This window comes from Pogoniulus pusillus, chromosome 1 (genome assembly GCF_015220805.1).
Source record: "Pogoniulus pusillus isolate bPogPus1 chromosome 1, bPogPus1.pri, whole genome shotgun sequence".
In the NCBI taxonomy this organism is placed as follows: domain Eukaryota; kingdom Metazoa; phylum Chordata; class Aves; order Piciformes; family Lybiidae; genus Pogoniulus; species Pogoniulus pusillus.
This window is the reverse complement of record NC_087264.1, coordinates 3,303,141-3,325,977: the sequence shown is the minus strand read 5'-3', so window position 1 is coordinate 3,325,977 and position 22,837 is coordinate 3,303,141. Positions and strand designations below refer to the sequence as shown.

At 48.0% G+C, this 22,837-nt stretch overlaps 1 protein-coding gene and 1 non-coding gene across 2 annotated transcripts; one reads left to right on the top strand and one right to left on the bottom strand.

Annotated features, from left to right (window-relative positions):
• Positions 1 to 51: 51 nt before the first annotated feature.
• TRNAK-CUU (transfer RNA lysine (anticodon CUU)) lies at positions 52 to 124 on the top strand. The gene has a single exon. It is a non-coding gene; the product is annotated as a tRNA-Lys (tRNA).
• An 858-nt stretch (positions 125 to 982) lies between these two features.
• Positions 983 to 22,653, bottom strand: ACTR10 (actin related protein 10). Its single transcript, XM_064150743.1, has 13 exons — positions 22,453 to 22,653; positions 20,857 to 20,929; positions 20,217 to 20,299; positions 17,963 to 18,071; positions 13,243 to 13,350; positions 12,080 to 12,147; positions 11,702 to 11,781; positions 11,257 to 11,292; positions 8,793 to 8,872; positions 8,624 to 8,697; positions 7,030 to 7,111; positions 4,120 to 4,321; positions 983 to 2,573 (listed from the first exon to the last, which is right to left on the bottom strand). The coding sequence occupies exons 1-13, from the start codon at positions 22,527 to 22,529 to the stop codon at positions 2,392 to 2,394; spliced, it is 1,254 nt and encodes a 417-aa protein (XP_064006813.1). The 5' UTR covers positions 22,530 to 22,653; the 3' UTR covers positions 983 to 2,391.
• Positions 22,654 to 22,837: the final 184 nt, after the last annotated feature.

Sequence of the window (22,837 nt, the reverse complement as noted above, 5' to 3'; positions counted from 1 at the left end):
ACAGCGCCTCTCATACGGGGAAGAGCACGGCGTGAAAAGAGTGCCCCCAGCGCCCGGCTAGCTCAGTCGGTAGAGCATGGGACTCTTAATCCCAGGGTCGTGGGTTCGAGCCCCACGTTGGGCGGTTGCTTATTTTGTGCGTGTTCCTCGTCTCTGGGCGGGAAAGCTCCGCCTGCACTCCCCCTCATACCTCAGCGACTCTGCGGGGAATTCATCCCCCGACCGCTGGAGCTAAGGTCTCTCTCGCAGCTGCTGCAAGCATTGATTTTGGCACTGCCTTTAAGAAGTAGTGCTGGAAAAGCAGGGTCTATAAATGACCTCAGGATATAAACGCATACAGCACAACCCTGAGGGCCCGGCCGAGGATCTCTGAGGCAACCTGAAGGAGTTGAAAATGTCCCTGGCTCAGGGCAGAGCTCATTGCTGGCTACAACTACCTGCAGGGAGGCTGGAGCCAGGTGGAGTTGGGATCTGCTGCCAGGCAACCACCAACAGAAGAAGGGGACACAGGCTCAAGCTGTGCTGGGGGGGGTCTAGGCTGGATGTTAGGGGGAAGTTCCTGCCAGAGAGAGTGATTGGCATTGGAATGCGCTGCCCAGGGAGGTGGTGGAGTCACTGTTCCTGGAGGTGTTGAAGCCGAGCCTGGCTGAGGCACTTAGTGCCATGGTTTGGTTGATTGGACAAGGCTGGGTGATGGTTTGGACTGGATGATGTTGGAGGTCTCTTCCAACCTGGCTGATTGTACGATCAGGAAACATAGTGAGCATCATGACAAGCCAAAAGCAGCAGCACTTGCAGCAGAATGGAGCTGTGTGTGTTTTCCCACGGGAGTGCTCCTTCTCCTTCAGTTTGTGAAGTTACAGCATTGCTAAAAGCCTACTGACCAGCCAGCAGCTCCTAAACACAGTGTTAGTGTCCAGTGTACCTTTTTTTTAGCTTAAGCAATGAACTTTGCTACTGCAGTTTCACTTAACACATACTGTTGTGGGACAACGAAGTTTAATATGTCTGACAAAAGGAAGACAAAGAAGTGGCTTCTGAGCTTGTTATTTCAGTAAGAGATTCCAGACTTCTTTGCACTCCTGTTTACAATTGTTACATAGAATCACACAATTGTTTGGCTGAAAAAGAGCTTTAAGATCATCAAGTCCAACCATTACCTAACTTCACCAAGTCTAGTAGTAAACCATGTCCCTCAACACCACATCTGTGTGTCTTTTAAATACCTGCAGGAATGGGGATTCAACCATAGAATCACAGAATTTCCTAGAGTAGAAAAGACCTCCAAGCTCATCAGTCCAATCCTTAGTTTCACACTGACAAGTCCCTGACTAAACCAAAGCCCTCAGCACAATATCTGATCACTGTGAATCGCTGTGGTTGGAAAGGAGCACCAGCATCAGCCAGTCCAATCTTCATCCCAGCAGCCTTCATCACTGCACCATTGCCTCAGGCACCACATCCACTCTGCTTTTAAACACCTCCAGGGATGGTGACTCCACCACCTCCCTGGGCAGCCTGCTCAGGAAAGAACTTCCTCCCAACACCCAACCTAAACCTCCCCTGATGCAACTTGAGGCCATTTCCTCTTCTCCTATCATTAGTAACTGGGGAGAAGAGACCAGCTCCAGCCTCACTACAACCTCCTTTTAGGCAGTTGCAGAGGACAATAAGATCTCCTCTCAGCCTCCTCTTCAACCATGATTGAACTCTTTCTTGGTAGAGAGACACTGGAAGAGTTGTTAGCAGTATGTGCAAATTACAGGCAGAGGAACCCTCTGCCACAACTCTCCAAGGAAGACTGTGTCCAGGGCAAACACTCTTCCAGCACCTTTACTAAAGGACCCCAAATGATTTCACAGTATCACCCAGGTTGGAAGAGACCTTACAGATCATCAAGTCCAACCCTTTACCACAGAGCTCAAGGCTAGACCATGGCACCAAGTGCCACATATTTCCTCATATGTGATGCAGGGGTGGAATATTCTAACACAGAACTTGGTAGAAAAGCTTCCACCAATGTTTCCTGCAGTGATCCATCCCTCGTTCTCCTAACCATACCCAACACCAAAATGCCTTAAACCAAATTCTCTCTACAATGTCATTTACTGTACAGATAAATAACAAACAACTCAACAGGCTGCAACTCGTGATGGTACAGAATTTCTTCACAAGTGGAGAAAAACAGCATAGTAGTTGCCAGAATTAAGTTTTTTAGCTGGTTTTAAACAGCATTAGTAGCTACCCACATGCTCCCCACCCCAGACATCCACATGGTTGATATTTAACAGTGTTACACACATATTACTTATTACAAAACCCCAAAGGTGCCAATGCAGGGATAATCTATTTGAAATAGATGAGAGGAATCCTTGCCTAGCATTTAGGGGCTTATTTCTCAGTAGAAAAAGCCCTCTTCATCAGTGGTGGGGGTGCTTTTCCAACATCAAACATCATTTCCAGAGGAGGATTATTAAGACAGCACCAGTCAGGTATGCGACCAGTCTGGCTGTAATATTCTTTAGACACAGATCGGCTCCCAAGGATGTCCTGAAGTGCTCCAAAGATGGCTCCTACAAGTAAGAAGGGGAAAGAAAGAATCAAAAGGTTGCTTTAATGTGATGCATTCAATGCCTTTTCCCACTTCTTAGAATCATAGAATCAACCAGGTTGGAAGAGACCTCCAACATCATCCAGACCAACCTAGCACCGAGCCCTACACAACCAACCAGACCATGGCACTAAGTGCCTCAGCCAGGCTTGGCTTCAACACCTCCAGGGACAGCAACTCCACCACCTCCCTGGGCAGCCCATTCCAATGCCAATCACTCTCTCTGACAACAACTTCCTCCTAACATCCAGCCAAGACCTCCCCCACCACAACTTGAGACTGTGTCACCTTCTCCTGTTGCTGCTTGCCTGGCAGAAGAGCCCAACCCCACCTGGCTACAATCTCCCTTCAGGGAGTTGTAGACAGCAATGAGCTCTGCCCTGAGCCTCCTCCTCTCCAGGCTGCACACCCCCAGCTCCCTCAGCCTCTCCTCACAGGGTTTGTGTTCCAGGCCCCTCACCAGCTTCGTTGCCCTTCTACATTCCAACACCTCAACATCTCTAATGAAATGAGGAGCTCAGAACTGGACACAGCACTGCAGGTGTGGCCTGAGCAGTGTTGAGTACAGGGGCACAAGAACCTCCCTTGTCCTGCTGCCCACACTGTTCCTGAGCCAGTCCAGAATGCCATTGGCTCTGCTGCCCACCTGGGCACACTGCTGCCTCATCTTCACCCTACTAACTTCCAGCACCCCCAGGTCCCTCTCTGCCTGTCTGCTCTTAGCCACTCAGTCCCCAGCCTGTAGCACTGCTTGGGGTTGTTGTGGCCAAAGTGCAGAACCCTGCACTTGGCCTTGTTCAATCTCATCCTACTGGCCTCTGCTCACCCATCCAGCCTGAAGAAAAGCATCAGAGAACTTGGTGCATATAAATTGTTCTGGTTTCTAATCCTAAAAGTAGACTTGAAGGGTTCCAAAATGAAAATTTTACAAACATCTGCATTTTAAAGTGTACAGAAATAAAAGTGAGTTCCTCATATCCACCAGATGGGCCCTGCTTATTAACTGGAAGTTTAGGAAAGCATCAATTCTTAGCAACCTTAAAACCTTCCTTACAAGAGATGCTAGCCACAGAAAGCCCTTCTTTTTCCCTATCAGCACCCAAAATCCATGCCAGAGTTGCTGTATTCGTTACTGCCACTTGTGAGCATCACCGAGGACAGCAGCCTCTGGCCTCTCCACAGGCCTGTCAGGGATGAAACTTTCGCTTCCACCAAGCAGGTTTTCCCGCAGCAGCAGGTCCCTCTGGTGCCACCCTATGGCGCTAGCCCTGCACTGCACTTGAGCCAACTTCCACCCCATCACCTCTTTAGAGCTCCCAGAACCTGCAGTGCCTTCCTGTCCTCCAGATGTTTCTGAAGGAGCTTTACTTCAGTTTCCTACACGCCTCCAAGACAGCTTGATTTCAACAGCTCACCTAATTCTCACTGCTATGATCCATTCCAAAGCCTACTTGGAAGATTTGTTTTTTCACTTTGTACCTTCAATTACCAGTTGTTTTCATTCTTACCTCCCAGCCAGGCCACACAATTTGGTTTGGCAGGTGGAGTGTGAATTCTGAAGGTTTTGGTGGCAAGGATTTCTTTGTACTTGGGTTTCTCCACCAGGTATCTGATTTCAGCCATGAGCCTGTGAAGGAATCCTGGCAGCATGGCAGTGCCTCCAATAACTACCAAGTTCTCTGCCAACTGCTTCCTGGTGTCTATGGGACACTAATGGATAGGAATTAGGAAAAAAGCAAACAAACAACACTTAAACTGCAGCTGCATGAATGAGCATTCCAAGGTCTGACAGAAATCCAGTCAGGCTTTCTATGCACTTCAGTTGCTGTTTTCTTACACTTAGATGAAACATAACCAACACAATTTTCCCACCAGAAAATCAGGCATAAGGAATTGTCCAGTGGAGGCTTTTATGGACAAACTGTGAGTCCCTGTAAAGCCCTTCAAGCTCAGAAAGGCCAAAACAACACAATCATAGAAGCAGCCAGGGATGGAAGGGACCACAAGGATCATCTAGTTCCAACCCCCTGCCATGGGCAGGGACACATCTTACATCAATTTACATCTTACATCAACTGACATCTTATGTCCATTGACATTTTACATCAACTGACATCTTACATCCACTGAGCATCTCACATCCACTGAGCATCTCACATCCACTGAGCATCTCACATCCACTGAGCATCTCATGTCTATTGAGCAACTTACATCCACTGAGCAACTTACATCCACTGAGCATCTCACATCCACTGAGCATCTCACATCCACTGAGCATCTCACATCCACTGAGCATCTCATGTCTATTGAGCAACTTACATCCACTGAGCAACTTACATCCACTGAGCATCTCACATCCACTGAGCATCTCACATCCACTGAGCATCTCACATCCACTGAGCATCTCACATCCACTGAGCAACTTACATCCAATGAGCATCTCACATCCAATGAGCATCTCACCCCAAAATTTAGCATCTCACCTCAATTTACATCTTGCTTCCATTTTATATCTTACCCCAAAATTTAGCATCCTACCCCAAAATTCAGCATCAGTGACAGTAATTCCCACGGGTTCTGGGAGATGTGCCAGAGAGAGGTGAAGACTCAAGCAGTGCTCTCAGACAGGGAAAACTTACATATTCAACTGACTCTTTCTAGTTGTGTGTGTGAGAAAGGTGCTACAGAAGCCACAGGGACATAAAAGGTATCTGCTGGAGCTTGTCTTAGGCATCAGATAATCTGACTAGATGAGGCACTAGAATCATGGAATCAACCAGATTGGAAGAGACTTCCAAGCTCATCCAGTCCAACCTAGCACCCAGCCCTAGCCAGTCAACCAGACCATGGCACTAAGTGCCCCATCCAGTCTTTTCTTGAACACCTCCAGGGATGGTGACTCCACCACTCCCCTGGGCAGCCCATTCCAATGCAAATCACTCTCTCTGTGAAGAACTTCCTCCTAGAGACCAATCTTGGTCAGTTCTGCTCATTGTGAAAGAGCTGTGCTATCCCTTTGGAATAAATTCCAGGCTTCCATGTTTCTCTTGCCCAGAGAAAGTAACTGGATGCTATTTAACACTTGTAAATGTACCATTTGTCTTTGCTCTGGCCAAAGAGCAATGTAAGGTAAGCATCTGGAGATACAGAGGCAAAGAGTCCAGGCACAGATCCTCTTAAACCACTCTACTGGGAGTGTTTGTGCTGTCATCCAAGCCTATGGCTCTCCAATGAGTTTATGTCTCAGCAAACATTTAAATGGCATCAGTAACAACTGGAAGTCAACTTTAATTAACACACATGCCCCACCACATAATGAAAATTTCCATTTATAGTGGTTTCCTAATGCATTTTTCCCCCAAACATAACAAGAAAGAAAACATTTGAATGTGCCAAGAAAATTTTCCACAATACATCTAATAGAGGGCCTGTAATTGAGATGTCCAAGTTAATTTTATTCTGCCTTAGGAAAGCCAGCTGCCTGCAGGACTCAAAGCCTGACTTTGAGCAAAACATCTTGGAAAAAGGAAGAGAGTATCTGTGTCATCTCAGCTCAGACAGTGTCATTCCTTTAACACCAAGTATAGAAGCACAGAATCAGTCAGCACTGGAAGGGACCACAAGGAGCAGCCAGTGCCAACCCCCCTGCCATGGCCAGGGACACCCTACCCTAGAGCAGGCTGCACACAGCCTCAGCCAGCCTGGCCTCAAACACCTCCAGCCATGGGGCCTCAACCACCTCCCTGGGCAACCCAGTCCAGCCTCTCACCACTCTCATGCTCAACAACTTCCTCCTCACCTCCAGCCTCACTCTCCCCACCTCCAGCTTTGCTCCATTTCCCCCACTCCTGTCACTCCCTCACAGCCTAAAAAGTCCCTTCCCATCTTTTTTGGAGGCCCCTTCAGATCCTGGAAGGCCACAAGAAGGTCACCTGGGAGCCTCCTCTGCTCCAGCCTGCACAGCTCCAGCTCTTTCAGTCTGTGCTCACAGCAGAGCTGCTGCAGCCCTCCAAGCATCCCAGTGGCCCTTCTCTGGACATGCTCCAGCACGTCCACATCCTTCTTATAATGGATACAGTACTCCAGATAGTATTAGCTTCTCCTCTGCCCCTAGATAAACACAAGCTGCTTTATTCCTCTGGCTGAGAAGCCAGAGTTGCCTTTCTCAGAAGGCTCTCCTAGACAACGCTGCAGTGTAGCAAAGAGTAAGAAAATAATCACAGAGTGAATGACACATGGTCACTTGCCACCCCACAGAAATGAATCATGTGGCAGAAGCCCTGGAGTCATCCTGTGCTCAACTTCTCCAACCAATGGTGACCTGCAGTCAGAAGGGTGGAGTCTAGGTGTAGTCATTTGTAACAGCAGGTTCGCTAAGGCTGGAGGCATTCAGTAAAGTGTTTCCAATATAAAGATACCTGAATGAGTGAATCTAAGATCAAAGTGGCAACAGATGTCTCTTCATTATCCTGTTCAAAGAGTATTTCCACCACAGAGTCTCTGTTGAAAAGACAGGAAATGAGTGGTAATGAGAAGCAACACTGCACTGTGAGCTCACAATCCCCAACTGCAGAGCTGGAAATAACTACAGACTTCCTGCTGACAACTCACGCACCAGGCAGTGCCAACAGGGAGGAGACAACGTCTTGCTCACTTCACTGAAGCTGCCTCATCATCATGATCTAATACTCTGTTTCTGTTTCCCTCATCTCTCCCATCTGCTTCCTCTCATCTCTACCTGTGAGCTCTCTGGAGATGCTGACTCTTCTTATTACAGGTGTGCCCTGTGCCCCTGCACAAAGCTTTCAGCTAAGAGGCACTGAGAGCACATAGAAGCGTAGCATTACTTTGGTTGGAAAAGACCTATGAGATCATCAAGCACAACCACTATCTAACTCTACCAAATCTGGTGCTAAAACACATCCCAACATCACATCTCCATCCCTTTTAAAAGCCTCCAGCGAGGGTGATTCAACCACCTCCCTGGGTAGCCTGTTCCAGTGTTTGATAACCCTTTCAGCAAAGGAGCTTCTTTTAATATCCAACCTAAACCTCCGCTGGGACAACTTGAGGCCATGTTACACAGTATCACAGGATCATCAGGGTTGGAAGAGACCTCACAGATCATCAAGTCCAACCCTTTACCACAGAGCTCAAGGCCAGACCATGGCACCAAGTGCCACGTCCAATCCTGCCTTGAACAGCTCCAGGGACGGCGACTCCACCACCTCCCCGGGCAGCCCATTCCAGTGTCCAATGACTCTCTCAGGGAAGAACTTTCTCCTCACCTCCAGCCTAAATTTCCCCTGGCGTAGCTTGAGGCTGTGTCCTCTCATTCTGGTGCTGGCCACCTGAGAGAAGAGAGCAACCTCCTCCTGGCCACAACCACCCCTCAGGGAGTTGTAGACAGCAATAAGGTCTCCCCTGAGCCTCCTCTACTCCAGGCTAAACAAACCCAGCTCCTTGTTACTTAGGTAAAGAGACTGACTTCCACCTCACTACAACCTTCTTCAAGTAGTTGTAGGGAGCAAGAAGGTCTCCCCTTGGCCTCCTTCTTTCCAAACTAAACAACCCCACTGCCCTCAGCTGCTCCCTATAAGGATTTGCTCTCCAGACTCTGCAGCAGCTTTGCTGCCCTCTTCTGGACATGCTCCCGCACCTCAACGTCTTTATTACAGTGAGAGGCCCAAAACTGAACCCACTTGTCAAGGTCCAGCCTCACCAGTGCCAAGTACAGCAGGACAAGCCCTGCCCTAGTCCTGCTGGCTGCACTACTGCTGACACAGGCCAGGATGCCGTTGGCCTTTTTGGCCACCAGGTATGCGTTGGCTCACATTCATCTGGCTGTCAACCTACACACCCAGGTCTTTTCTCTGCTGGGCAGCTTTCCAGCCACTTTTCCCCAAGCCATGCAAGAGTTTCATTAAAATTCAATTTTACTAAAATGCATGTGCTTTTAGAGGTGAAAACACAGCCTCCTGAAGATAAATCCTCTGGTATGGCATTACTCACCTGATTGGGCCAACTACATGCAGAATCTTTTCCCCATCTAATGGATAGTCCACGTCTGGAGGAGGTGAAGGACGCTAGAAATAGAAATGTATCTTTGTTATTTCAGATGCCAAAAAGGCTAAGGCCACTTCAAAAGATTAGCACAGCACAAGCTTCGCTCTCCACCCACCTCAGCACTGCCATCAATGTTGAACTTGGCTGCTTGGATTTTCAGTCCACGCTGGAGATCGCTCACAAAACAGGTGCGGACTTCACAAAAGAGAAAGGGGCAGAAGAAAGACTTGTTGGGTCCTTTCATCAGCAATAAAGACAAGAACTCTGCTTCATTTACAGCAGAACACACACTTCAGACTCTGGCTGATCAAAGCCATTATCCAATAAAGGTAGAGGAAAACAGTCATAGAATCATAGAATCAATCAGGTTGGAAGAGACCTCCAAGCTCATCCAGTCCAACCTAGCACCCAGCCCTACCCAGTCAACCAGACCATGGCACTAAGTGCCGCATCCAAGCTTTGCTTGAACACTTCCAGGGACAACAACTCCACCACCTCCCTGGGCAGCCCATTCCAATGACAGTCAGCAGCCCTGAGGAGTGGCCCAGCCTGGATTTGTGCTTGGCATTGCCTCGACTCAGATGCAGGATCTTGCATTCAGTCTTGTTGAACCTTATGAGGTTGGAAGAGACCTCCAAGATCATCCAGTCCAACCTAGCACCCAGCCCTACCCAGTCAACTAGACCATGGCACTAAGTGCCTCATCCAGTCTTAGTCTTCTCTTGAACACCTCCAGGGATGGTGACTCCACCACCTCCCTGGGCAGCCCATTCCAATGGCAAATCACTCTCTCCATGAAAAGCTTCCTAACAACATCCAGCCCATACTTCCCCCAGCACAATTTGAGACTGTCTCTGCACTTCAGCAGAATTCAGATGTCATCTTGACCACGAGTTCAATGAAACTGACACCAAAATTGTGTTAGACAAGGTAAAATTTCTCAAACTACATAAGATTAAAAGACAAAGCAATGTAATTTATCATGCCTTCAGCTGCTACAAGGTGCCAGAGGTTGCTCTCTGCTGCCAAACACACCACTGTGAGCCTTGCACCACAGCTTCAAAGGAGGCATTTATCATTTTTCAAACAAGCTGTAACCAAGCAATATATTCCCTTCATCACTCTAAGAATGACAGAATGTTTTGGGTTGAAGGGGATCTTCAAGAGTCACCTAGTTCAAACCCTCTGCAGTGAGCAGGGACATTCTTAACTCCAGGATTTGGCAACACTGACAAGAGAGCAAATTCATTTGGATATCAGCTGTTACTGTACATCTATTTACTAGTATCTGGCACACATGAGGTATCTTCACAAATGACTTGCACACAGACACGACCCTTCAATACACAGGCAATCAGAATTTCAACCCTACTGTATCTGGATCAGAAAGACTGCAAGACTTTTGGAAGGGATCAGAAAACTGTTCAAATCTAGGAAGCAAGAGAAGCAACTTCCACTTAACAAATCTCAGCTACTTCAAATTTATTTTGTATTTGACTGGTGGAATTCCTCCTAATTTGGACCAAGAGATATGTACTAGTTGCTACCTTCTACAGCTGTCTGTATTTTCATATGTGTGACACATGGAATCATAGAATTAAACAGGTTGGAAGGGACCTCCAACATCATCCAGTCCAGCCTAGTACCCAGCCCTAGACAATCAACCAGACCATGGCACTAAGTGCCTCAGCCAGGCTTTGCTTCAACACCTCCAGGCACAGAGACTCCACCACTTCCCTGGACAGCCCATTCCAATGCCAATCACTCTCTCTGACAAGAGTCTCCTCCTAACATCCAGCCTAGAATTCCCCTGACACAGCTTGAGACTGTGTCCCCTTCTTCTCTTGCTGCTTGCCTGGCAGAAGAGACCAACCGCACTTGGCTACAGCCTCCCTTCAGGTACATGCAGACAGCAATGAGCTCTGCCTGAGCCTCCTCTGCTGCAGGCTGCACACCCCCAGCTCCCTCAGCCTCTCCTCATAAGGTTTGTGTTCCAGGCCCCTCACTGCTTTGTTGCCCTTCTCTGGACACCTTCCAGCACCTCAACATCTCTAATGAATTGAGGAGCCCAGAACTGGACACAGCACTCAAGGTGTGGCCTGAGCAGTGCTGAGCACAGGGGCAGAATAACCTCCCATGTCAAATAGGAATTCATGCATATTCTGCTCAAAGATAGCCTCTACTTTTTTCTGGTGTAAATGGAGTCCTTGACTCATCTTGCCAAAATGTGGGTTTTTGGGGCAGAATTTACTTTAAAGCAAACTGAACCTTCCAAGACCCACAAAGTCACCTTACAGTATTCTTAAGTCCTGATGTTAGGACTGCTTAACCACTGCATTTGCAACTAAATACCATATTTATCTACAACCTACATCTTAACTGCCTGGACCTGAAAGAGGATTTCAGCATAGTTTTGGTTTTGGTTTCAGGTGAAGAACACAGTAAGTTCTTCCAGTAAGAAATATGGTCAACAGAGAAGATAAAACAAATTCCTAACTCTGAAGTATTGCACACTTGTTAGCATCACACTCTAATGCACAATGTAATAAACTAGAGTTTTGTGAAGCAGAAAATGTTACCTTTTATATCCTCTACTATGTCTTCTGGAACTGAACCTGACATGAAAAAAAAGAGTAACTTAGAACACAAACTTTTTAAGTAGAAGGAGAACTTAAGAGTGAAATTAAGTTGGAATTACATTTAGTACACTGAAGTTGCACTTTGACAGCAGATGTTAAGGGTTTCTAAGAAAGAAAGGATATTAAGATCAGAAGTTAAAGGGTTACCTTCTCTCAAAGCTGACTGAAAAATTGCTACAGAATTTTTATGTCAGCCTTCATTCCAACCTACTGTTGTGAGTGGCTTAGCAGAAAAAGGAATACATTTGTTAAACAGAGAGAGAAATCACCAAAATAGATGACATAAGATACAGTGAATAGGAAACTCATTTGATTTATTGCAGGTATTGATTCACTTCCCCCAGTGCAAGTTTGCAGCACACATGCTGCATCAAACAGACCTTACCCATCACAGATGGAAGGCTTTGTCCTTTGGCTAATCCTGTATCAACTGTACACTGCTCCAACAACTGATACTCCAGCTCCCTGAAACAGGGCACATGTGGTTAAAGATAGCTGTTGACTTAGGCTGATTCTCTGCATCATGCTTAAGGGACAGGATTTATTCCTTTAAGTTATGTTCTTCTAAATATAAACTGAAGCAGGTGTAGCTTTCACAGCTTTTACATCAAGAAAACCCAGAGTAGGAACTTTAACAATTATATACTGTGACAGTAACAGTTATGATTTAAGTCATGCTCAACAAGAACCTTTACTCATTAGTCGAAGATGAACTTTCATGAATAAATCATCAGTAACTTGGAAGATGTAACTGTGAACTTACTTGTGGATAGCCTTTCCTCCCAGAGGAAGAGCACCCCAGCAGCTCAGAATTGGGATTCCCTCATATATCTACATGAAGATCAGGAAAAGATCCTTTTCTGTGTAAGAATTTTCAGTCTGGTGGAACTAAATGCCTGTTCCTCTCATCAACTGCCTGAAAACAACTTTTCCCCAACATTTAGGTCTAGAATTCTTAGCATCATTCTAGGCTGAAGTTATTAACTGTGCTTTCCAAGATGTAAAGCAGCTAGAATCATAGAATCAAGCAGGTTGGAAGAGACCTCCAACATCATCCAGCCCAACCTAACACCCAGCCCTAGACAAGCAACCAGACCATGGCACTAAGTGCCTCAGCCAGGCTTTGCTTCAGCACCTCCAGGGACAGAGACTCCACCACCTCCCTGGGCAGCCCATTCCAATGCCAACCACTCTCTCTGACAACAACTTCCTAACAACATCCAGCCTAGACCTCCCCCAACACAACTTGAGACTCTGTCCCCTGGTTCTGTTGCTGCTTGCCTGGCAGCAGAGCCCAACCCCACCTGGCTACAGCCTCCCTTCTGGTAGTTGTAGACAGCAATGAACTCTGCCCTGAGCCTCCTCTTCTCCAGGCTGCACACCCCCAGCTCCCTCAGCCTCTCCTCACAGGGCTCTGCTCCAGGCCCCTCACCAGCTTTGTTGCCCTTCTCTGGACACCTTCCAGCACCTCAACATCTCTCTTGAATTGAGGAGCCCAGAACTGGACACAGCATTCAAGGTGTGGCCTGAGCAGTGCTGAGTACAGGGGCAGAAGAACCTCCCTTGTCCTGCTGCCCACACTGCTCCTGACCCAGGCCAGGATGCCATTGGCTCTGCTGCCCACCTGGGCACACTGCTTGCTCATATCCAGCTACCATCTATCAGTACTCACAGGTCCCTCTGTGCCTGGCTGCTCTCAGCCACTCTGTCCCCAGCCTGTAGCACTCCTTAGGGTTGTTGTGGCCAAAGTATAGATTCAGCAGGTCAGCTGTGAAAAGATTCCCCATGTCGTAATATCTTAAGTCAAAAGCCAGCCTGGCTGATCTCTTCCTATCACTTTTAAGCACACCTCAAGTCTATAAAGTTACCATCTCATCATGACAGCCTTAATGCTGAAAATGTTGCTTCTGTTACATTAAAGGATACAGGCAGCACCAAGCTTTCTGCATACCCACAGTCTAGCACCATGGCAGAATTGATCCCAAGTGTCAGCAGAGACATTAGATGACTTGGAGCAAACAAAACAGAAGGTACCTAACAAGAAAAACAAAAGGAAAATTTGAAGGAGGAGGGGAAAAGAAACCACCCAAAGTACTAATGCTTGAATGTCATATCAAGAATAAAATCCAAACAATTGTATCTTGAGGTTTTCAAGCAGTGTAGTGATGATCAAAATACAACAGGATTCTAAATGCTACATTTGTCTTATCTGTGGGACATGCCAGTGACTTCAGGAACAATGAATCTTGCATGGGCTTGTAAAAAAAGCAACAGTTAGCTACAGAACTCATCTTAAGTCACAGAATCATAGAATCAAGCAAGTTGGAAGAGACCTCCAAGATCATCCAGGCCAACCTAGCACCCAGCCCTGGACAACCAACCAGACCATGGCATTAAGTGCCTCAGCCAGGTTTGGCTGCAACACCTCCAGGCACAGAGACTCCACCACCTCCCTGGACAGCCCATTCCAATGCCAATCACTCTCTCTGACAACAACTTCCTAACAACATCCAGCCTATACTTTCCCCACCACAACTTGAGACTCTGTCCCCTTGTTCTCTTGCTGCTTGCCTGGCAGAAGAGACCAACCCCACCTGGCTACAGCCTCCCTTCAGGTAGCTGCAGACAGCAATGAGCTCTGTCCTGAGCCTCCTCTTCTGCAGGTTGCACATACCCAGCTCCCTCAGCCTCTCCTCATAGGGTTTGTGTTCCAGGCCTTTCACCAGCTTTGTCACCCTTCTCTGGACATGTTCCAGTATCTCTCTTGAATAAATCAATCAGGTTTCTTTTAGTCTAAAAATGAGAAGAGGAGGCTGCAAGGTGACCTTCTTGTGGCCTGCCAGGATCTGAAGTAGGCTACAAAAAAGCTGTGGAGGGATTTTTTAGGCTGTGAGGGAGTAACAGGACTGGAGCAAAGCTGCAAGTGGGGAGATTCAGACTGGGCAGGAGGAGGAAGTTGTTCAGCATGAGGGTGGTGAGAGCCTGGACTGGGTTGCCCAGGGAGGTGGTTGAGGCCCCATGGCTGGAGGTGTTTGAGGCCAGGCTGGCTGAGGCTGTGGGCAGCCTGCTCTAGGGTAGGGTGTCCATGCCCATGGCAGGGAGGTTGGAACTGGCTGCTCCTTGTGGTGCCTTCCAACCCTGACAGATTCTAAGAAATTACAGAAACTAAACCATAGCTACTTGAAATGCTGTATAAAGACTTGGAAGACCACAGGCTCACAGGATGTTAGGGTCTGGAAGGGACCCAAAGAGATCATCGAGTCCAACCCCCCTGCCAGAGCAGGACAATACTTACACAGACCACAGAGGAACACATCCAGACAGGCCTTGAAAGTCTCCAGAGAAGGAGAATGTGAGAGTGTGAATAAATGCACCAGAAAACCCACAAAATGGTGCCTTCTGACAACACATTTGCACAGAACCTTGCAGGAGAGGTTATTTAAAACACTTCCCAAAGCCATGTGGAAACTGAAGTCAAAATGAAGTAAGAAACACTTCTCCATCAGAGTTCCAGAATTCAGTTTTATTAGATAGCAACAGCTGCTTTAATGGAACAGCCTGAAGTGTGAATTACTTGAGCAATTTAAGTAAATCCTGAGCATTAAGGGCAGCATTACTGATATCTAGCCCAGAGATCCAAGTGATAATATCAGCCTTGTATTAACTTGTCACTCTATGCACCAAATGCAAATATGAGCCACAACAGTTTGAAAGTCTCTTCATAAAAATAAGACTTTTCAAGCCACAGGTCTTTTTCAACAACCAGTTTTGCATGTGAGTGCTTGATCTGAGATCCATTTTTTTCCTGCAAGGGGACTAAGATAAAAGAACCCAAATCACACAAATCTTTCAGTACATTCAAACAATGAAAGTGCTTCCTCAGGAGCAGGAAAGGATCATGCAGAAGATTAGCTGATATAGTGAGCTGTGGAAGGAGTGTGAAGAAGTTCTGCAGACAGAGCAGTGGGTCACTGTGCTAGTTTGAAGCTAGCTAGAATGTTCTGGTGAGAAGAATTAGATCATAGGTTGTGAAAAGGAAACAATGGTGATGTCTGCTGCACTTCTAGGCTTGCTGAAATGTGTAAGAACAAGAACATAAATATAGATAACAGAGTCTCTCTCTGGCTCTGGCTGCTGGCACTTCTCTCTCTAACTTGTTAACTAATCCTTCTGCTTCCTAATCCCCCTGGGCAACCCTCAAAACTCACCTTGAACATAAGGAAAAGTCTGGGGTAAGGTAGAGGGGTGGCAAGGAGGTGGAAGGGTGATTGGGAGCTCCTCCTGGGGACTCTGGTTTCTGGGAGGGCTGTTGTGTTTCTGTATCACATTTAATTTGTCTGTTGCTGTATCTATTGTAAATACCTGCTTGTATCTTGTGCTGAGCTGCAAATACAAAGCTTCATTTCTTAATTTCCAGCTCAGATGAGTCTAATCTGGGTGATTTTCTTAAGTGTGTGTGTGGGGTGAGTAACACCCAAACCATCACATCCTCCAGCAAACCTCCAAGCAGTGGAGCAGGATGCCAAGTACTTGTCTTGGCACATGAGCACTCAGAGGGCTCTACAGGGAGAAGCTGGAGGCCCTCAAGCCAACAAAGAAAACCTCTTTTGGATGCTCTGCATGCAAACATCTTTCTGCTGCATACTGCATGTGTATTTTGGGTTTACAGAGCAGAGTCCCTCTACATACCTGTAAGAAATGAGAAATGCAGCAACCACATCCTCTGCAGCTTTTACCTTCTACCTGTGCCTTCCTAACCAGAGCCTCAATGTCACTACAAAAGCAGTGCTCAGCACAGCTGTCAAAAACACAGCCAAAAGGCCAAACTACTTTCCTGGTGGCAAGTGAAGCATCTATGGCTCTCTGTAGTGTCAAAAAGCAGCTGTGGAATAGTCCTCTTCTGTCATTCCTCCCCTTTGCTGCTGCAGCTCTCTTTATTTTAACTTGTATATCCCTGTAGATTTTGTACCTATCTGCTCATATATTGTGCTGAGCTCTAAGTAGAAAGCTTTGATCAATGTCCAGATCGACTGAGCCAAGTCTGGGTGATTTTCTTCAGTGTGGGGGGGCAGGTAACACCCAAACCATCACAGTCACCACTTCTATAAGACCTTTAACCTTTATTCTGTCTGAAATGAAGAAAACAGGGATTCACCTGAAATATTTTCTGATAGAGCTAAGCAGGAATTAGGTTTGAACTTCTCTTCTAGAAGGCTAAGCAGAGAAAATACTACATTTCAGTTAATCTCTCCTCTGAGGGAGTACAGCCAGGGATTAGATCACGTGCTAGACAACTATATTGACTCTGGTAGAAGTCATAAGATTTGCTGACAGAGCACTAACAAGTGTTTAAATATAAATTCTGGCTCCAGGCAGTGCTTGATGGAGATTATTGGATCTGTCTGGAACAGCACAATGTGAGCTGTACTTTTGTACAAGCCACAGAAAAGCTTTGTAGTCATATTAACAGCTCCTGCCTTTTGGCCTCAGACAGCAGCATAACAAAACTCAACTTTCAGTCCAGTTTCCAAGACCTACATCCCCAAGTGACTATCAGCTCTTTAAATCTTCTTTCTGCTTCTCTCATACTTTCAGGGTTGTTTTAATTTCTTTGTCTATATCCACTAGTAAGTAAAATATCTACCAGCAAGGGCTACACTGAGCATACAACTATAGTATCAAGCAGGTTGGAAGAGACCTCCAAGCTCATCCAGTCCAACCTAGCACCCAGCCCTGGCCAATCAACCAGACCATGGCACTAAGTGCCTCAGCCAGGCTTTGCTTCAACACCTCTAGCCACAGAGACTCCACCACCTCCCTGGGCAGCCCATTCCAATGCAAATCACTCTCTCTGACAACAACTTCCTAACAACATCCAGTCTAGACCTCCCCCGGCACAACTTGAGACTCTGTCCCCTTCTTCTGGTGCTGGTTGCCTGGCAGAAGATCCCAACCCCACCTGGCTACAGCCTCTCTTCAGGTAGCTGTAGACAGCAATCAGGTCTGCCTGGAGCCTCCTCTGCTGCAGGCTGCACACCCCCAGCTCCCTCAGCCTCTCCTCACAGGGCTGTGCTCCAGGCCCCTCACCAGCCTTGTTGCCCTTCTCTGGACACCTTCCAGCACCTCAACATCTCTCTTGAATTGAGGAGGCCAGAACTGGACACAGCACTCAAGCTGTGGCCTGAGCAGTGCTGAGTACAGGGGCAGAAGAACCTCCCTTGTCCTGCTGCCCACACTGCTCCTGAGCCAGCCCAGGATGCCACTGGCTCTCTTGGCCACTTGGGCACACTGCTTGGCTCATGTTCAGCTACTACCTACCAGGACCCCCAGGTCCCTTTCTTCTGGGCTGCTCTCAGATACTTTGTCTCCAGCCTGTAGTGCTGTTTGGGGTTGTTGTGACCAAAGTACAGAACCCTGCACTTGGCCTTATTCAATCTCATCCCATTGGCCTCTGCCCACCAATGCAGCCTGTCCAGGTCCCTCTGCAGGGCTCTCCTACCCTCCAACAGATCCACATCTGCTCCTAGCTTGGTGTCATCTGCAAACTTACTGATACTGGACTCAATCCCCTCTTCCAGATCAACAATAAAGATATTGAACAGGCTGGGCACAGCACTGATAGAGAACAGTTATGTCAAACATGTACCTCAAAGTGCTTGAAAAGGACCCTTGTGAGAGTGTCTCTGAAGTGTGAAGGGCACAGGACAGATTCTATGATCACAACCCGACGGTCTCTGGGATTCACCAAGAGATGCCTAAAAAAAGACAAGATGTGTCAAACAAAACTGGTAGCTTTAAGCACCCATTCTGAGACTTATCTTGTGTTCATACTTCATTCTCCTCCAAAACCTTCACAATTTGCATTTAGACAGCATTTTCTCCAGCAGATCCTGAAGTCTTTTCCCCAAACTTACATAAAATCCAACACTTTCCTATAAGAAAGTTAAGAAACTGAGTTACAGAAAATGAGTTCTCTCTACCAGCAGGCTGCAGTTCTGAATATCCATGATATATTTCCAAATCAATACAAAGAAATGCAAACCCAGGCAGAGGTAATAGCCATTAATGCCTTGGTCAGTGTCAGTGTACCCACAGAAGAGGAAGAATGATGATACAAATGTCCTGATTTCAGTGGAAGAAGACAGAACAGTCCTCATTGCAATTACAACAAGGAAAGAACCACCCACACCAGAGGATCTGAGAGGTACAGAAATGAAGTACTGGTTTCCCTGTGGTAATTTTTAGTGTGTGAAAATAAGGATTGGAAGAAAAGACAGAATAAGTTCAAATTCATTATTCAGGAATGGTACTAAAAATACAATAAAAAGATGTATTGCTGAGGTAAAAATACTCAGCAGATTAAGACTCCTCCTTCCAAACCACTGTCATGTGGAGAGAGCTCTGCACTGACAAAAGATGAGGTTCAACTTTAACAAATTCAGTCTAACTTAGGTAATGATCTTCCCCTATCAAGTCCTTTATGAGCACCACTGCCAAAAGGCAACTCATTAAGTATTTTTCATTTTCAATGTTGCAGGACACTAACATTTTGTAATGTAACCTGAAACTCAGCACCATCAAATTCCTCTTGCAAGAACACAGAATCATAGGATCAGTCAGGGTAGGAAGGGACCACAGGGATCATCCAGTTCCAACCTCCCTGCCATGGGCAGGGACACCCTGCCCTAGAGCAAGCTGCCCACAGCCTCATCCAGCCTGGCCTGAAACACCTGCAGCCATGGGGCCTCAACCACCTCCCTCAGCAACCCATTCCAGCCTCTCACCACCCTCATGCTCAACAACTTCCTCCTCACCTCTACTCTCAATCTCCCCACCTCCAGCTTTACTCCATTCCCCTTAGTCCTGGCACTCACTGACAGCCTAAAAAGTCCCTCCCCAGCTTTTTTGGAGGCTCCTTTCAGATACTGGAAGGCCACAGGAAGGTCACCTCTCAGCCTCCTCTTCTCCAGACTGAGCAGCCCCAACTCTTTCCGTCTGTCCTCACAGCAGAGCTGCTGCAGCCTCTGAGCATCCTCCTGGCCCTGCTCTGGACACACTCCAGCATCTCCACATCCCTCTTGGAATAGGTACTCCAGAACTGAATGCAGTACTCCAGGTGTATCACAGTATCACAGTATCATCAGGGCTGGAAGAGACCTCACAGATCATCAAGTCCAACTCTTTACCACAGAGCTCAAGGCCAGACCATGGCACCAAGTGCCACGTCCAATCCTGCCTTGAACAGCTCCAGGGACGGCGACTCCACCACCTCCCCGGGCAGCCCATTCCAGTGTCCAATGACTCTCTCAGGGAAGAACTTTCTCCTCACCTCCAGCCTAAATTTCCCCTGGAGCAGCCTGAGGCTGTGTCCTCTTGTTCTGGTGCTGGCCACCTGACAGAAGAGAGCAACCTCCTCCTGGCCACAGCCACCCCTCAGGTAGTTGTAGACAGCAATAAGGTCACCCCTGAGCCTCCTCTTCTCCAGGCTAACCAAACCAATCCCAGCTCCCTCAGCCTCTCCTCGTAGGGCTGTGCTCAAGGCCTCTCCCCAGCCTCGTCGCCCTTCTCTGGACACACTCAAGCATCTCAATGTCCCTTCTAAACTGGGGGGCCCAGAACTGAACACAGCACTCAAGGTGTGGTCTAACCAGTGCAGAGTACAGGGGCAGAATGACCTCCCTGCTCCTGCTGACCACACCATTCCTGATGCAGGCCAGGATGCCACTGGCTCTCTTGGCCACCTGGGCACACTGCTGGCTCAGGTGAGGTCTCACCAGGCAGCCACTCAGCCACTTGGAACATTTTCATTCTCTTTTCTGCAGTCACACTTCTACTACCTCTCACCACGCTCAGAAAGAGCCACAAAAGACATGGAGAACTAATATCCAAGTATTTCTTACCTGAAATACAGCATGTGGATGAATTCCTTCAGATATGAATAGAGCTCTTCTGTATTAATGTTGTACTGGACAACTTTGACAGGCTGTAAAGTAAAAATACCCACAGCTTACGTGCTAGGCAGTGATCACATATAAACAGATATATACACAGAGCATAAATGGTAACACATTAAAACTGAACATAGAATCATAGAATCATAGAATCATAGAATCAACCAGGTTGGAAGAGACCTCCAAGATCATCCAGTCCAACCTAGCACCCAGCCCTATCCAATCAACTAGACCATATATAATCTGATACATATAAACAAGCACTCACTCCTGCTCACAAAGCATAAGTAAAATCCAGACTTTACTCATGATAATTTTTCATACTCCTAACTTATTGTTTTCCAAAGTTGTCATTCTCAACTAAAAGAAATAAAATCCCAGAGCTAGGCAAAAATATCTCTCAATATATGCCCCAAACATGTCACATTGATAATGAGTTCCTACTGACTCATATCACACTTACCTGGATCCAGTGACACTCTGTTAACAGCAGCACTTATACGATAACAAAACCCAGCTTGTGATGGAGAGAAAAGAGATCTGCACATTCTTTCTGTACCACAACAGACCAAACACTGTAATAGTTTACCTTTGCAACATCAGGTTTCTTTATTTCACTGGGAATAATGCATCTGGGACCTGTTTCTCCTGCAAACCCACATCTAAAAGAGAATGGTGAAAAACATAATCATTTGAAGCCATTATTACCATAGAGCTAGGAACCATCAAAGGAACTAATTAGGAATACTTCTGTGACTGCAAAGAGGTGTTTTGCACACATCTTTTCCATCTAGCCACCTTGAATGGGAAAGATTTAATATCCTTTTATTGACTCTCTCTCAGCTGCATTCATAGCATCATAGAATCAACCAGGTTGGAAGAGAGCTCCAAGATCATCTTTGTCATGTTTGAAATCATCAACTGCCCCCACACTCATGGCCCAGGTAACTGTAGCCCTTTGGGAAAAGGGACTGTTGAAGAAATCTGACCCCATGGTCAGTGTTAAAACACTCCAGGAATGCTTTCCAAGTCTTGCTGTTGGAGGCAGCTTTCACACAAATGCTGCTGGGTTTAGGCCAGCACAGTATCTCTGTGTGCACATGAATGAATCTGCCTTGACATCCCGAGGACGTCACTGCTTCTCTAAAGAGGCAAGAGATCAGAGAATCAAGCAGGTTGGAAGAGACCTCCAACATCATCCAGCCCAGCCTAACACCCAGCCCTAGACAAGCAACCAGACCATGGCACTAAGTGCCTCAGCCAGGCTTGGCTTCAACACCTCCAGGGACAGCAATTCCACCACCTGCCTGGGCAGCCCATTCCAATGCCAATCACTCTCTCTGACAACAACTTCCTAACAACACCCAGCCTAGACCTCCCCCAACACAACTACAGACTGTGTCCCTTTCTTCTGTTGCTGCTTGCCTGGCAGCAGAGCCCAACCCCACCTGGCTACAGCCTCCCTTTAGGGAGTTATAGACAGCAATGAGCTCTGCCCTGAGCCTCTGCTGCAGGCTGCACACCCCCAGCTCTCTCAGCCTCTCCTCACAGGGCTATGCTTCAGGTCCCTCGCCAGCTTCATTGTCCTACTCTGAAAATGTTCCTGTATCTCAACATTTCTCTTGAATTGAGGAGCCCAGAACTGGACACAGCACTCAAGGGGTGGCCTGAGCAGTGCTGAGCACAGGGGCAGAAGAACCTCCCTTGTCCTGCTGCCCACACTGCTCCTGAGCCAGCCCAGGATGCCATTGGCTCTGCTGCCCACCTGGGCACTGCTGCCTCAGCTTCAGCTACTCTCTACCAGCACCCCCAGCTCCCTCTCTGCCTGGCTGCTCTCAGTCACTCAGTCCCCAGCCTGAGTGTTGTGTCCTCCTCTGGCCCTGCTCCAACAGCTCCGCGTCTCTCCTGTGCTGAAGACTCCGATACTCCAGGTGGGGTCTCAGCAAAGCAGAGGCCGAATCCCCTCCCTCCACCTGCCGCCCACACTGCTGGGCACGCAGCCCACGGTGGGCTTCCGTGCTGCGGAGGCTGCTGCTGGCTGTCTGTAACCACGACGAGGGGGGAGGAAGCCCACTCGATCACCCATCCCCGCCGCAGGCCCGCCCCGCAGCTCGACGCCGCTGCACGGCCAAGCGTGTCGCGACAGACCGCGAGCAGGCCAGGCAGGCAGCGCGGCGCCGCTCACTTGGTGAACGCCTCGCCGAGGTCTATCACCACAGCCGTCTTCTCCCCGCCGCTGCCCAGGCCCTCGTAGAGCGGCATTCCGGCCTCCTTCCCCTCAACAGCAAAGCCTTCCTCCTCCGCGGCGCCAAGGGGCGGTGCCAAGGGGCTTTCCTCGTCACCGGCGCGGCAGGCTGTCCGCGGCGCCTGCCGGCACCCCCGCTCCCCGGCACCCCCGCTGCCCCGGCGCCCCCGCTGCCCGGCACCCCCGCTCCCCGGCACCCCCGCTGCCCCGGCACCCCCGCTGCCCCGGCCCGCCCGGCGGCGCGGCTCTCCCCCAGCTCCGCCCGGGCAGGGCGTGTGTGAAGGAGCAGAGTTGTGTGGAGCTGTGGCGGCACGGCAGGGCGGCG

What these genes read in the sequence shown, in the direction of transcription:
- ACTR10 (XM_064150743.1), bottom strand. Translation starts at nt 22,529, where the DNA reads ATGCCGCTCTACGAGGGCCTGGGCAGCGGCGGGGAGAAGACGGCTGTG. An exon ending in AAGCCTTCCATCTGTGATGG is followed by an intron (nt 11,293 to 11,701) that starts GTAAGGTCTGTT and finishes TTTTCATGTCAG; the next exon opens with GTTCAGTTCCAGAAGACATA. An exon ending in TCTTAGATTCACTCATTCAG is followed by an intron (nt 4,322 to 7,029) that starts GTATCTTTATAT and finishes CCTATCCATTAG; the next exon opens with TGTCCCATAGACACCAGGAA.